A 14,447-nucleotide genomic window follows, 5' to 3' on the forward strand; every position below is an offset into this window, starting at 1 on the left:
AAACGTCGCAGCTGCGTCCCTTTTGCTGCCTCGCATTTTGCACGCATTCCGATGAAATAAAACGAGAACAGCAAGGGGTGCCGACTTTAACCGAGAAGAAATATTTCGAAACGGGATGTTAAATGAGCGAACTGTCCAACTGTCACTCCGTCTAGTACCCAGTTTCTTTACCACTTAACGAAAATATGAGCCAAAATGAATCTATATATTTTCGGTGTCCATGTTACAAATATACTCGTAACACTTATATGTCAAATTTTCTTTTGTTAATGATTCGGTTCCAAAATTGTATTCCGAACTTACATTTAGGAATTTATTAATGTACAAACATACATAAAGATAATTTAACATTCATACAGAACCCGTTACTTACAGTTCTTACTATATACAAATCATAATTATATTACATTGCTAAATTAGATATGCGGTGGTTGAAATAATATCACCTTGCTCGAAACATTTTTCAATCCATTCGCTTTTAACAACTGTTAACGACTCCCGTGATTTATCTTTGATTAAGCTTTGCAATTCAGGACTTACAGAACCTTTGCTGACAAACACGTGTGTAACAGAGTCGTCAAGAGTTTCTTTAATAGTTCCAGCCATAAAACGGAACTCGACTTTTAATCCATTTAACGGATCGTCAAAGTAAGCCACTATGCCTCTGAAAATGGAATAGGGTGATACTCCATTATCAAATAATTCTTTATCTATTTCTTTCATTTGCGCACAATCGAGTTCTTGTGCTGTTCCCTAAAACAATTTCATATGAGTGATAGCTGTGCTTGTGCTTTTGAATATGTTAAATATATTTTAGTATACCTCTTCTTCGATCTTTTTAAATGAACTTAACAGACTCTCTTCGTTCGCATCAATAGTAAAACTATCATAATAATCGTCATAATATAGCATTAAACGTTGCTTCGTCGATTCACGACAGGCTATTAAATCCCACGGTAAAAAGTCTTGTAAGCATGGCCAATTTTCTTCTTTGGTAACTCGTTTGAACCAATCTAACGTCACTACGTCATATTTTTTACTTTCTATGATATTCGCTGCCCTTGCCTAAAAAATTAAATCTAAGATTTATTTGTAAACAATTAACACCTTCCAGGGGGTATTTACCGTTTTAGCATTGCCAACAATGATACAATAATTGTTTTTCGAAGGGCTTTGTACAACCTTCGCTTTATGTTGTGAAAGAATTTTTTCAATTCGTTCTTTAGGCAACTCGTCATTTCCATTTATCACACAAATTTCTCTATCATCAAAAAGTCGAGTAAGACAAGCTGTTGATGTATCTTCACAAGTCTCCATTTTCGTAAATTTAGCTTCGAGTTTCTGTGGAAGATATTGTGTTGATTTGCGTACTTTGACTTTAGGAGACTCCTCTGTATCCTCGTGGTCTACTTCTCGTTTCGTTAGTTTTTGAATTGGTCGTGTATCCTAAATAGTAATAAACTCCATGAATAATTGAAATAACTAAAATTTGTTAAGTTGTACATACCTTGATTAAAGATAAGAGTTCCTTTGTGGTGCAAACACTGTACCATGGTTTATCAGTTCTAACTTGCATGACTCTAGGAAATCGTAAACTATATCCTGTTGGATAATCATTGCTTACTGTCATTTCTGAAGCTCGTATTGTTAAAATAATGGAGTCCTCAGGCCGGATCCATTTATCTGGTAATTCACGCTGGAAAATAATATTCACTGTACTCAAGGCTTACCTTATCAAGGTAATCATTTTTATCAAGGTTTACCTTGGGAGGAATCACATTTGCAGGACATGTTGTTTGCCACTTCTCCTTAAACATTTCCCAAATATCCTTCAATGCTTCCATAATCAAACCACTGCTAACAGATACAACAGCAAAAAATTCTGAAGGATTCTCGCCTGGAACAGCTGATGGTGAAGCTACTCCCATTAAGAAGCTTTTCATCAAACCAATGCATCTTCCTTCGCCATAATAACCACCAAGAATAATTAAATCTACATCTTGCACTAAATCATCAGAGAACTGAAAAGAGAATATTTATGAAAATAGGAACAATTATTAATCAGTATTTTAAGGAATATTACCTCAGCTTTTATTTTGTAACAGCCACTACCATCTCGAACATTTGGTTTATATTTATTATTGCATTCTTTTAACACAATCCCTTCTTCCTTGTTTCTAATGCTTTCATTAAACACTTTACGTAATTCTTCACTTTCAAAGAAATAGAAGTATTAGTTATGAACGTAGTATGTAATTTTGAAGTAGCTGATCAAAATTATACCTGTTAGAAATTTTATTAAATTTACATAATATTAGACATCCCTCTTCTTCCTTAAATGCATCTTTTAAAATTTCTAGCCTTTTTGAGTAAGGTTCTTTATCAAGCAAAGTATCATTATACATAATAATATCAAATGCAACAAAACATGGTTGATGATGACTATTTTCTGACAGCTTTTTAACGTCAAAACTCATTCCTTTTGAACCAAATAGTTTCTTTTCTTTATGCCAGCCCATCAGTTCTCCATCCAGAATTATTGATTTACATTGTGGATTCAACAATCGACCAAATACACTACTCATAAAACCTAAAGTTGCCAAATGTTAGTGATTATTTATTGCATAATACGTGCTTCTGCAAGAAAAATATAATATATGTACCCGAAGAACTATCTTTCCCATAACTAGAATTATTTGTAATATCAAATCCCTGTCTTGTAAAATATTTATATTTGCCATCTTTCATATGCATCTGAGATCGTTCACCATCATACTTATTTTGTACAAAATACTCCTTGTTCGAAGCAAAAAGCTTCTCTACATCTTCAATCTTGTATCTTTCCAACAACATAGGCTTGAAATGAGAAAAAACCTGAATACTATGATCATATCTCAAATGTGGATCATATAATGTATCACAAACTTTACGCAAATTAGATGATACTTCAAACAATCCATTTGCATCAGGATGAAACACTGAAAGACATATGATTAAAAAAACAATATGATAAAAATAAAATTTTCAAATAAATTATTTAATGTATAAGAAATAAACCTTGTAATATCTTCGTTGTCCCCATACCAAGTTTTAAATCTTTTACAATGATTCGCGTTATCCACTTAAATTCTAATGCATTTATTTGCTTCAACAAAATCTTAAATACTTGGTCCTTAGTTCCGTTTTGTACTGATATATCATCAAGAAATTTATTAATCTGTTCTATTTTGAAATTAGAGCTATCACATGGTAAATGTTTCTTCAAAATATAATAAGCTCTTCCTGCAAAATCACGTCCAGCACTTCTTTTCCTTCCTGGTGCTCTAAAACGAATTTATTTTATTACTGTACAATAATAATACGTTCATGATCATAATCATCTTACTTGTATTGCGTAAGTTCTTTTGCATCCCGGCTATTTTTACCCAAACAAAATACACGAATGTAAAGAGCGGCGAGCGATTTTTCCTTTAAATTATGGGGTCTTCGTTCTCGTTCAAGATGAGGCAATATTAGTCTCATAATAGGATAAAGTGAAACATCCTGTTAAAATAAATATAATTAAATTTTTACTTATTGTTAGTGAAATGTAATTAAGAATATAAGATTATAAAATACCATATCTGGAGATTCTGCTTTTAGTTTGTAGCTGATAAGACGACATTGCTGAATAAATTTTTCTAATAGATCAACTTTCCTAGCAGAGGATGCTTCTTCAATTTCTTCTAAGACATTGCACAGTTTCTTAAATTCAATTTTAGTAGCTAACGTCATTTTATTCCTGTAGAAAAAACAATATTAATTAATAGTTCAACATTTTTGTAATCAAAAAGATAAAATTTATTTAAAAAGAAGTGGTTTTTCAACAAAATATTTGAATCTTTTGCAATATGTGTACATGTTTATTTACAATACTGTAATTCAAGTTACATTTAAGCTTTCCATGCTTATTGTACATTTATATTTTATGAAAAGGAACTTATAAATTAGATAGTACAAAATCTTATACTAGACTGTAATATAATTATCAAGGTACATTCTGGCTAATAAATAATTTTCAGATTGTAAATAAATTAGATGTAAATTAAAAGCAGCTTCTTTTTTTAAGTCTAAGAAACATGAATTTTTTTCAATTAAGTCTCCAGGATCTTTAGTAAGAACTAATTTATAAAAGTGTACAGCTGCAGGTAATAAACCAATTTGATGAAATGCACGACCCATGTTGTAGTAAGTTTCTTGTTCCCCATTTTTGCCCCGCAACTGAGAATACTTCTTCAGGAAGGCTATAGCTACAACAAAATACAAAGTTATATTCATTAAAATTTATATTTTATTTACTACCCGTATTTGTTAAATATATACGTGTCTAAATAATAATTACCTTGAATCACAAGTTGATTCTTCTTAGCAGATAATTTTTGACATGACATTTGTAATAAAGTTACACCAATAAGTAATGCTAATAAAGCACTAGGCATTACTTTAAAGAGAGAAATATAATCATTGAGAGCATACTTATATGTTCCAGAAATAAGACAATTATTTGCATGCATTATATTCAAATAAGAAAACACATCTTCTCTTCCAAGAAGACGCATTATGAATCTATTGTGTCTTGAATCTTCTGCCTTTTGAACAATGATATTTAATAAATTCCAACAACTTGGTCTTTCGCATACCCGTATTAATGATCGTACAATGTTATACCCGTGATATGAGTCATTATTGTATATACAAGAAAGCAAACATAAAAACATAATATGAAAATTCCTTTTCTCAAATTTTTTTGATGTTAAAGCACTAAAACAAATTCGTTGCAATAAACCATATCTCTTTAATTTACAAGCTAATTTACACATTTGTATAAATAAAAGGAATTCTTTCTTCTCGCTTAGTTCTGAACTATTTAAAAATATTGGTGCATTCTCCTCTTCAAATTTTTCTCCGCGTGAGAATCGGTGAAGCTGTAACGTTTCTAAACGCTGTCGTAATACACACGCTCTGGTTAATGCATTCAATTCAACTTTGTTTCTTATATGTGCACAATGTCTGGAGAAAAGTAGCATACCAGACTGAAAATACTCGTCGTATCTTTTTACTTTAAAAAGAAGCAATGTTCTTTGGTAAATCACTTCTGGATCTAAAGTGTCTGATTCAGGATCTTGATGAAGAATTTCTATTGCTTTGTTATATTGACCCTTTAATTGATATAGCTTAGCTAGAGCTGTTCTCGCGCCTAAATGCTGGGGTGATAATTTTCTAACATTTTCATAAGACTTTATTGCTTTCTTTAAATCTTTACAGCCAACCCAACACTCTGCGTGTCGCAACCACACCGCAGCTAAACTATAATTGTTACTATTCACTAAAGGATCTAATAACATTAAAGCACGTTCAAATTCCTTCTTCCCCATTAAGGCTTCTGCTATGTCTAAGAATAAATCTCCAGAAATTTCTGGATTTTCATATAAATAAAATTTCGGTAAAAGTGTTTCAGCTTGTTTCATTTGATCTAATTCAATAAGTGTTATTAGAAATTTTGCTTTTAAATCAACGACGACATCATCTGGTATTCCACAAGCTTCTATTTCACATATATCTTGATCCTCCAATTCTTCGTTCTTCTCATTTCCAGATTTCCTTTTTACCCAAATACTTGTATATGTGGTCAAAATGTTTAAACATCTTTTAAACTTTTTTAGAGCTATTAATATCTCAGTCATAATGTTAACTTCTTCCAAAGTAATAAAAGAAGGGCACTTTAAAAAAATATTTTCCATTGCTTCCAATGCTTGCTCATTGTTGTTTTCTTCCATGTGTCGTTTAGCTAACATTTTAGCATATTTAATTATATGTTCACCATCCTCTGGTTCCAACTGATGAACTAGTTTTGAAAATCCTTTTAAATAAGCTTTCTTATCTCCATTTTTCTCTAGAAGTTCGGCTCGTGTTTCATATAAACTTATATCCTTTGGATTTGCTTGGATTGCTTTGTTATAGCATGTTATAGCTTGCTTTATGTCTCCACTTTCCAATGACATATTAGCTAATCTTACCCACTGATCAGCATCCTTTGGACTAAGATGTGCTGCTATTAAAGCACACTGTAATGATTTCTCTGGTTGATCTGTTTCATATATCATTGCCAGTGTATGAAATGGTTCTGGAGCACTTGGCACTTGCCTAAGAAAAGTCATAATATATACATTATTTCACTCCATTCTTTTAAGATAATATGTGCTTTTTATTTTTAGAAATAAACTTGCCTAATGATTTCCATACATATCTGAGCAGCTAATTCTGTATCTCCCCTTGCAAATCTTAAATTTGCTTCACCCATAAGACCCTGCAGAACTGGAGGCAATGTTCTCTTTTTTCGTTTATAACGTACTGGTGCTCCACTTTGTGACTTTGATGTTTTATGAGGAATGGTTTTACTTGTGCCTACTTCTTCATTTTCATAATTACTTCTACAAGTAAACAGTTTCATAACTATATGTTTTGTATATGAATTAAGATATCTATATGAGACTACCTATGGGAATCAACTTCTGTAGTTTCTAGGTCTACATTTTGATCCATTCTTGAAGAATATTCAGAGAATGTTAATTCTCCATTTAGGAACTGTTTTGTCAATTGCTCTTCTTCATCCGCTGTTAATAGCATATCTTGATCTTCTAAATCCGTTGCAACATCCATGGCAGAATCACTTTGCTCACAATAAACATCTGACATAACATTTTGTGGTATATCTTGTATCTTTAGAGCTCTTGTTTCAATGAACTCTGTTATATCCATATTCATATTATTTAAAGCATTTTCATCCAGTTCTTCTATAATTACTGGTGCTATAGTACTGTTTTCATTAACTGTCATATTGTTTTCTTGAGCTGACAGTTGAGAATCAAGTTTATCTGTACTGTTCGATGCCATTATAAAACTATTCACTTTTAACACCACAAGTCACTAAAAGATTTGTTATTATGTATTAAAAATAATGACTTGAAATCCATAACAAATCATTATTAAATTTTTATATTTTGTACAAAACAAGTTATAACATGTGTATATGAGAAATAAAAGTTGTTCATTAACAATGTGAATATTTATATAAAAATTAGTATCATATAACAAATAAACAAATAAATATGTTTACAAAATATAAATATATACTCAAGGTTAAGTTGTGACATATAAATTGTTTACCTTATTTAAAGTTGAATTTCAATGAAAACCTGTTAATTGTTTTTAAAGATAATTGTTTGGAAAAAATTTTCCTCAAATATAGAGCACAACTGATATAAATAAATTAATTTATGTCGATGACAATGCAGTACATTAAACGTTAGATATCGCCAACATCGCTAACGTGAAGTTCTGTAAACAGTGCGATAATATTCTGCATTATGACTTTCTTGTTCGTTATTTATCGGAACAGTTTCTGTACAGCAAAGTGTATCAATGATAGTTCGCAAAAATAAGGAGTACGAGAATATTAAATGAAAATGTATGTTTCGAACATTTTACTCTTTCGATTGAAGTGGGCTTTTATTTTAAGAACATTAAGGTTATGACATCAAAACAAGATTTTAACAACAAAAAAACGTCTTTACGTCGTTTTTAGATTTCTTAAACGCTAACTCAATATACAGATTATATATTACCTTGTTATAATTCAAAACATTAAAAAACAGCATGCTTTGGGAAAATACTGTTTAATAAATTATGCCTTTCAACTACATGTAAGTTTTATACACTACCAATATGCATAAATTCTAATGAACACAATTACTTTCATATAAACTAAGTTAACTATGAAGTTTTTTCATGATTAGTGTTATTTGTAAGTATAATAAGTAATACATAAGAATTTACTTTACAGTTATACAAATGCTGATGCATTTTTTATATCATCTTCTTATGAAATTTATTATATTTTTCTTTTCTTTATTAATCCATTACTTGTTCTGTTATTAATAAACTACTCTAAAGATCTGCACATAAATTTCTGTAATATTTATAATAATCTAGTTCTTTATATATCAGTAATCTGTTATGTGTAATAATAACTTTCTTTTTGTTTTCAGCAGATAATAGTATGAAGCCACATACATGTTGGCTATATATCACTTTATTATTAATACTTGGTATTATCATTGAGTCTCACAATCAAGTAAATTGCTCGTTTGAAAGCAAAGGTTCAACTCCTGAAGTTCATAATGCCAAATTACCATGTCGTGGTAATAGTCCTGAACAAGTGAAAGTTCACTTTGCTAGTAGAATTATTGAAAATGAATATATTGTTGCATTCAAAGGATATTACAAACCACATACACGTGAGAATTATATAAAGGCTGCATTGAATTCATCTGGTATCCGTAATTGGAAGATTTTATTTCGTGACAATTTGGCCAGCAATTTTCCTAGTGATTTTGATGTTGTCCTTTTGGAAGAAACAGACAAACACAATGGATTGGATGCTTTAACAGATCATCCTCTTATTAGGAGAGTAACTGCTCAAAGACTTGTACAGAGGAGTTTAAAATTTGTGAATGTATCAGAAGAAACTGATTTTCCAGAATATAAAAATTTTAAAAGAAAAATTAACAATTATGTTAGTTTTGTATAAATTACATTAAATTTATAATAATAGCTCACATATAATTAGGAATATAATATTAATAGGTGTCATAAATTACATTGAATTTTAGAATAATCAGTTTTGGCAATCAACCAATCGACATACGTCACGTAGATTACTGAGGGCTATACCATGGCAAATTACAAGTTATCTTCAAGCTGACGCTTTGTGGGGAATGGGTGTTACAGGAAATGGAGTTAAGGTATATAAGTTTCTTGAAACTTAGAAGATTAAACATTTAAATATTATATAACATAAAAAATAATTGTTGTTAGGTAGCAATATTTGATACAGGACTAGCAGCTAGTCATCCACATTTTAAAAAAATTAAAGAACGTTCAAATTGGACAAATGAAAAAACATTGGAAGATGGTTTAGGTCATGGAACATTTGTAGCAGGAGTTATTGCATCTTCTTGTATAGATTGTCTTGGTTTTGCACCAGATGCTGAACTCCATATTTTTCGTGTTTTTACAAATACTCAGGTATGTTTATTATTGCATTCTGATACCTCATTTTCCATCTTCAAAATATTAAGAAACTTGTTTTCCATAGGTATCTTACACTTCATGGTTCTTGGATGCATTTAACTATGCTATTCTAACAAAAGTTACAGTATTGAATCTTAGTATTGGAGGACCAGATTTCATGGATCATCCATTTGTTGATAAAGTATGGGAATTAACAGCAAATGGTGTAATTATGGTTTCTGCAATTGGTAATGATGGTCCTTTGTATGGGTAAGCATCTAAAAATTATTATTCTGTTTCTTGCTTTTGTAACTGTATTGTATAAATAAATTTTATTTTATTTAATATAGTACTTTAAATAACCCTGCGGATCAAATGGATGTTATTGGAGTAGGTGGAATTAATTGGGAAGATCAAATAGCAAGATTTTCATCAAGGGGCATGACTACATGGGAATTGCCATCTGGATATGGAAGAGTAAAACCTGATTTAGTTACATATGGATCAGGAGTACGAGGATCGGCATTACAAACAGGTTGCAGAACATTATCTGGAACTTCCGTGGCTAGTCCCGTGGTTGCTGGTGCTGTTGCACTTTTAGCCAGTGGATTTGTCCAAGCAGATGGATCACAATCTGTAAAGCAAAGAGTAATATTTAAAATTCAATATCATTTAGTATATTTATTTTATCGGCATAAAAGTAATATTTATATTTTAAGGTAACTCCAGCAAGTATGAAACAGGCATTACTTGGCTCTGCACGTCGCTTACCCGGAGTTGGAATGTTTGAACAAGGTGCTGGAAAATTAGATCTTTTACGTGCATTTCATTTCCTCCGTTCGTATACGCCAATTGCTACTCTTAATCCAAGGTAACTGTCATTTTTATTTTTATTATATTGTATGATTTATTTCTAATAGAAATGCATTTTAGCACTATCTATAACTATACATTAATCGTGATACATTATCAGTTACATAGACTTAACCGAATGTCAGTACATGTGGCCATACTGTACACAAGCTGTATATCATACTGGTATGCCTACAATTGTAAATATAACTATAATAAATGGTTTGGGAGTATCTGGACATGTAGCAGAACTCGTATGGCATCCGTATACTGGCAACGGCAACGGTGAGCGAATCGATGTGTCAGTAACTTACAGCGATGTTCTTTGGCCATGGTCTGGATGGTTAGCAGTTGCTATAACGGTTCCGTCATCTGCTCGTGACTGGCAAGGCATAGCACAAGGTGCAATTTATTTGATGATATTCATTCTTTTACGCGAGCAAATTTATTAGAAAGTCATCTATACAAAAGTTATTTTTATACATAGGTCACATATCTATTACTATTGAATCACCACCGAGTAATGGTGAAGAAAAGTCAAGACAATCTAAAATAGAATTGCCTTTAAAAGCAAAAGTTATTCCTACACCACCACGACAGTGAGTATATAATTTTTTTATGATGTTAATTGACATATTTAATGGAACGATTACGTTTATTTTATAGCAAACGTATCTTATGGGATCAGTATCATAATCTACGCTATCCTCCTGGATATTTTCCACGTGATGATTTACGTGCAAAAAATGATCCTCTTGATTGGAACGGAGATCATATTCATACCAATTTTAAAGATATGTATCAGCATTTACGTAATGCTGGTTATTATTTAGAAGTACTTGGTGCTCCATTTACTTGTTTCAGTGCCAAAAACTATGGTACTTTACTTATCGTAGATAGCGAAGAAGAATTTTTTCCTGAAGAGGTAGCATATTACGTGTGTTATATAATTTTCGATAGTTATCTTTTAAGTGACATATAATAATCCATTAACTTGTGACTTCTAGGTGACTAAATTAAAGAAAGATGTAGAAGAGGAGGGTCTTTCTGTAGTTGTATTTGCAGATTGGTATAACGTCACAGTCATGAGAAAAGTAAAATTTTATGACGAAAATACTCGACAGTGGTGGATACCAGATACCGGAGGCGCAAATATACCGGCACTGAATGATTTATTGTATTCGAATTGGGGAATTGCTTTTGGAGATCAAGTCCGTAATGGTCAATTTACGCTGGGGCAACACGCACCTGTAACTTTTGCGTCGGGTACTACAATTACTCGGTACGATAATTTAAATATCAATATATAAATATACGATAAATTACTAAAAAAAATATATTTCCTATTAATAAAGATTTCCAAAAGACGGAGTTATCCTTTATACGGAATTATATGATCAAGGACAAGAACTCTTACTGGAATCAGATTCAAAATCGACGATGTCCGTACCAATACTTGGACTTTTCCAAACAAGTGACTATAAAAACATTAAAGAAGTGAATAATGAGATTCCCAGTAATGATGAGGCAGCAGTGAATGAAAATTTAGAGAAAAATAATGTGAAAGATCAAGCAAACATTGTACCCGGTAGAATTATAGTGTATGGTGATTCGAACTGTATTGATGATAGTCATTTACAAAAACGTATGTTATAATCTTTAATTTAATCAATAATATGTTATATTTTGCTTTGTAAATATATATTAATAGTGTACTATGTATTTTTAGCTTGTTTTTGGATGCTCGATGCTATATTGGAATACACAACAACAGGACATATCGCAACCGTGTTTACAGACGAAAGTCAAACTAAGGCAAAAATTTTTGAAAAATCTAGTATTTTAGATAGCAATGAATTACCACAACGTATGGAAGGAAGCCATTTAAGACGTCATAGTAAAGTTTTACTGCCAGAAAACACCAGCGCTGGCCATATTCGGCCACTACCATCTTGTCCTTCTATTATTCTTGCTACTCCAAAACCTTTAAATCAATTTGTTCCCATGTATGTAACCACAAGTTTTGTTAAATTTCTATCCTATAGTAAGTTAACAATATTAACATAATTTGCAAATTTAAATCTGTTTTAGAAACCTTTATAAACCTCAAAAGTTACTGTCGGTCGGAGATACGGTAGCGGCAGTAAATCCAGTTTTGCAGGATTCAAGCCCTTTATGGCTTAGAAGAAGAGTCGGAGGTGCAAATATTCCCACGTTGAACTATCCGGAACGAAACATTATTATCGATGAATTAAAAGAAAGTGATCAAGATAACAGTGAAATATTTACAAGTAAGTGGAGTTACGTGGCAGGAATAATTATCCTAGGAAGTATTTTTCTCTGTTTATTAAATCGATGGAATTGCTTAATATCAAAAAGGCATTCTCGAAGAAAACGAACTGTCGGTAGATTACGCAGAGTTATTCAAACAATTTCTCTACGCAGAGTGCCTCAGATGTGATTGTATATTTGATAAACCTTTGACTAATTCAAGATAATATTAAATTATCTGTGGTAAACGCTTAAAAAAATAAAACAAACTATATTATGTGCCTTTGAATACATAGTAATTGACATAAATTTGGAAATTATATAAATTATTTTGATAAATTTTGTGTATTGTTAATTGATTTTAAACAGCGCAAATTTTAGTTAATGTACATAAAAAATGCATTTATTTCTTCGTTTAAGTATCTATAATAAGTTAACGTATCAACTCATTGTGAATATCACAATGTGTTAATAAAATCCATAGAATAAAGCAAACATAAATTTGGACTGTAAATCAAAAAGGTAAAATTTTATATTAAATATTGACAGATTTGATATACTTATATTTTTTTAAATGTTTTATTCTTTTAATTTATGGTACAGTTATTTGTAGAGAACATATACGCAAAAGATATGTCAGCAGTTATTATCTTGTGATATACAATAATCATATGTTATACATAATCGTTTTTTATTACGAATGTAATTTAAATAAGTTTTACCAGGTCACAGTTAACACTGTTTGAAGTTTCTGCGCGCAAGCCTCAAACAGTATTAATTCCAGTAAGTAGTAATATAGCATTTATAATTTGTAAATAATATCATTTGATAAAACGGATTATTGAAATAACAAGTATAATGAAATGATTTGTTTTTATATATAAAACTAATGATACAAAAACATTATAATGTATTGTAATTATTTCTACTTGTACATAATGTTCCCTATTTGTATAATGATGTTTCCAAAATCTTTTATATTACAATTATATTTTAATTGTAAAATGGATTATATGTAATCCAATGTGCTCTATCTTGCTCTACCGCAGATTTGTGAGTAGTAAAAATACTTTTAAATACTTCTGATGCTTTGGGATCTTTAGCAACACTGTAATTGTCTTTAACTTTTTTATATGCTGGATCTTCAGCTTCACATCTGTTATTTACTTTAATGCTAGCAGCTTTATCATCCTTTTTAGCTTTCTTTTTTGGTACTTCTTCTTGCTTAATTTCTGGAGTTTGATTATCTTCACTAATTTTCTGTTTTTTTGCCTTTTTTTGAACTGTTTTTCGAAGCAACATATTTTCTTCCATTAGTTTGAAATCATCACCTTCTGCATTTATAATAACAACATCTGTCTTGGTGAAAGGTTGTTGACATTGGTGGCATATCTAAAGAACATTAAAATACAAATATTTATACTTCCTTATTATGGATGTTTATCTGATTCTCATATTGCATAATTACTTACTGTACTCTTGACTGCCTTAAGTGCACGTTCGCTCATTACACATCCACATGACCACAAGAAGCAGAACTTGTATTTACCATTCATCTCTAACCCAATAACTGGGCAGATATAAGGACTTCTGCCTTCTGTATAACTATCACCATTTTTTGCCTTGTTACCATCAAATACTGGATTTTTTGTTAGATTTAAGTTTTTCACATCTTTTAAACTCTTAATATGTTGTGCTGATTCTGGGAGTGTACTTCGGTCAAGGAGGCCTTCCAATACAGATTCTTTGCTGTAAAGACGTCCTAAAGCACAACCAACTACTGGTGATTGTAATGGTAACTGTTTTATTGAACAATGTCTCCATTTAAACGCCAATTCTGCCTCCTTGTCTTTCTATGAGAAGAAGTTACATATGAATTTATGTGGGCATTTATTAAAAACACATAACAACCCTGTAAATCCAAATATGTATACAAATTCGTTACCTGTTCTGGCTTCTTCTTAACTCTTACAAGTTCGTCCCTACGGGGAATAGTTCCACCATCGCAACCCATAATATATTATTCTTTATAAAATGAAAGAAGTTATTTAAGTCCAACGAAATTTATGTCAAATGATATTAAAGACTGAGTGACGTTCACGCATGACTGGTATGCTAGTGCGTCGCGAATTACAAGGCTACCAACCTTTAGCACATAATGAAATTAATTCTTCAATAAATATATAATTTATTCAAGTTAAAGATTGTTTTTT

General features: G+C 31.0%; 3 protein-coding genes across 8 annotated transcripts; 1 reads left to right on the forward strand and 2 right to left on the reverse strand.

The window, feature by feature from the left end:
- Positions 1 to 299: 299 nt before the first annotated feature.
- Positions 300 to 7,794, reverse strand: DNAlig4 (DNA ligase 4). 3 transcript variants are annotated; one of them, XM_003701822.3, is made up of 12 exons: positions 7,665 to 7,794; positions 3,619 to 3,781; positions 3,386 to 3,543; positions 3,058 to 3,323; positions 2,664 to 2,978; positions 2,284 to 2,590; positions 2,084 to 2,213; positions 1,764 to 2,021; positions 1,508 to 1,696; positions 1,126 to 1,446; positions 823 to 1,065; positions 300 to 753 (listed from the first exon to the last, which is right to left on the reverse strand). In XM_003701822.3, the coding sequence occupies exons 2-12, from the start codon at positions 3,772 to 3,774 to the stop codon at positions 412 to 414; spliced, it is 2,685 nt and encodes an 894-aa protein (XP_003701870.1). In that variant the 5' UTR covers positions 3,775 to 3,781; positions 7,665 to 7,794; the 3' UTR covers positions 300 to 411. The 3 variants fall into 3 exon arrangements, with proteins under 3 accessions (XP_003701870.1, XP_076392493.1, XP_012137375.1); XM_076536378.1 differs by lacking the exon at positions 7,665 to 7,794 and adding an exon at positions 7,207 to 7,344; XM_012281985.2 differs by lacking the exons at positions 300 to 753; positions 823 to 1,065; positions 1,126 to 1,446; ... (7 more) ...; positions 3,619 to 3,781; positions 7,665 to 7,794 and adding exons at positions 3,882 to 4,289; positions 4,382 to 6,183; positions 6,267 to 6,470; positions 6,536 to 6,966; positions 7,207 to 7,348.
- Positions 7,370 to 14,308, forward strand: S1P (membrane-bound transcription factor site-1 protease). Of its 4 annotated transcripts, none has more exons than XM_076536376.1 (14): positions 7,370 to 7,507; positions 8,091 to 8,614; positions 8,712 to 8,843; positions 8,917 to 9,126; positions 9,197 to 9,381; positions 9,462 to 9,759; positions 9,831 to 9,982; positions 10,085 to 10,365; positions 10,451 to 10,562; positions 10,630 to 10,888; positions 10,971 to 11,245; positions 11,319 to 11,608; positions 11,693 to 11,969; positions 12,055 to 14,308. In XM_076536376.1, the coding sequence occupies exons 2-14, from the start codon at positions 8,099 to 8,101 to the stop codon at positions 12,422 to 12,424; spliced, it is 3,357 nt and encodes a 1,118-aa protein (XP_076392491.1). In that variant the 5' UTR covers positions 7,370 to 7,507; positions 8,091 to 8,098; the 3' UTR covers positions 12,425 to 14,308. The 4 variants fall into 4 exon arrangements, with proteins under 4 accessions (XP_076392491.1, XP_012137370.1, XP_012137374.1 ...); XM_012281980.2 differs by lacking the exon at positions 7,370 to 7,507 and adding an exon at positions 7,603 to 7,742 and having other exon boundaries at positions 8,088 to 8,614; XM_012281984.2 differs by lacking the exon at positions 7,370 to 7,507 and adding an exon at positions 7,603 to 7,742 and having other exon boundaries at positions 8,088 to 8,614; positions 9,462 to 9,747.
- LOC100883658 (replication termination factor 2) lies at positions 12,795 to 14,390 on the reverse strand. The gene is made up of 3 exons (XM_003701843.3): positions 14,180 to 14,390; positions 13,707 to 14,087; positions 12,795 to 13,626 (listed from the first exon to the last, which is right to left on the reverse strand). The coding sequence occupies exons 1-3, from the start codon at positions 14,246 to 14,248 to the stop codon at positions 13,228 to 13,230; spliced, it is 849 nt and encodes a 282-aa protein (XP_003701891.1). The 5' UTR covers positions 14,249 to 14,390; the 3' UTR covers positions 12,795 to 13,227.
- Positions 14,391 to 14,447: the final 57 nt, after the last annotated feature.

The sequence above is a fragment of the Megachile rotundata genome, chromosome 10 (assembly GCF_050947335.1).
Source record: "Megachile rotundata isolate GNS110a chromosome 10, iyMegRotu1, whole genome shotgun sequence".
NCBI lineage: Eukaryota > Metazoa > Arthropoda > Insecta > Hymenoptera > Megachilidae > Megachile > Megachile rotundata.

Coding starts and splice junctions, on each gene's coding strand:
- DNAlig4 (XM_003701822.3), bottom strand. CDS start 3,774: ATGACGTTAGCTACTAAAATTGAATTTAAGAAACTGTGCAATGTCTTA. Junction 1,697..1,763: donor CAAATGTGATTCCTCCCAAG/GTAAACCTTGAT, acceptor ATTATTTTCCAG/CGTGAATTACCAGATAAATG. Junction 1,447..1,507: donor AACTCTTATCTTTAATCAAG/GTATGTACAACT, acceptor ATTACTATTTAG/GATACACGACCAATTCAAAA.
- S1P (XM_076536376.1), top strand. CDS start 8,099: ATGAAGCCACATACATGTTGGCTATATATCACTTTATTATTAATACTT. Junction 8,615..8,711: donor AAAGAAAAATTAACAATTAT/GTTAGTTTTGTA, acceptor ATTGAATTTTAG/AATAATCAGTTTTGGCAATC. Junction 10,563..10,629: donor ATTCCTACACCACCACGACA/GTGAGTATATAA, acceptor TTTATTTTATAG/CAAACGTATCTTATGGGATC.
- LOC100883658 (XM_003701843.3), bottom strand. CDS start 14,248: ATGGGTTGCGATGGTGGAACTATTCCCCGTAGGGACGAACTTGTAAGA. Junction 14,088..14,179: donor TTAAGAAGAAGCCAGAACAG/GTAACGAATTTG, acceptor TTCTTCTCATAG/AAAGACAAGGAGGCAGAATT. Junction 13,627..13,706: donor TTAAGGCAGTCAAGAGTACA/GTAAGTAATTAT, acceptor AATGTTCTTTAG/ATATGCCACCAATGTCAACA.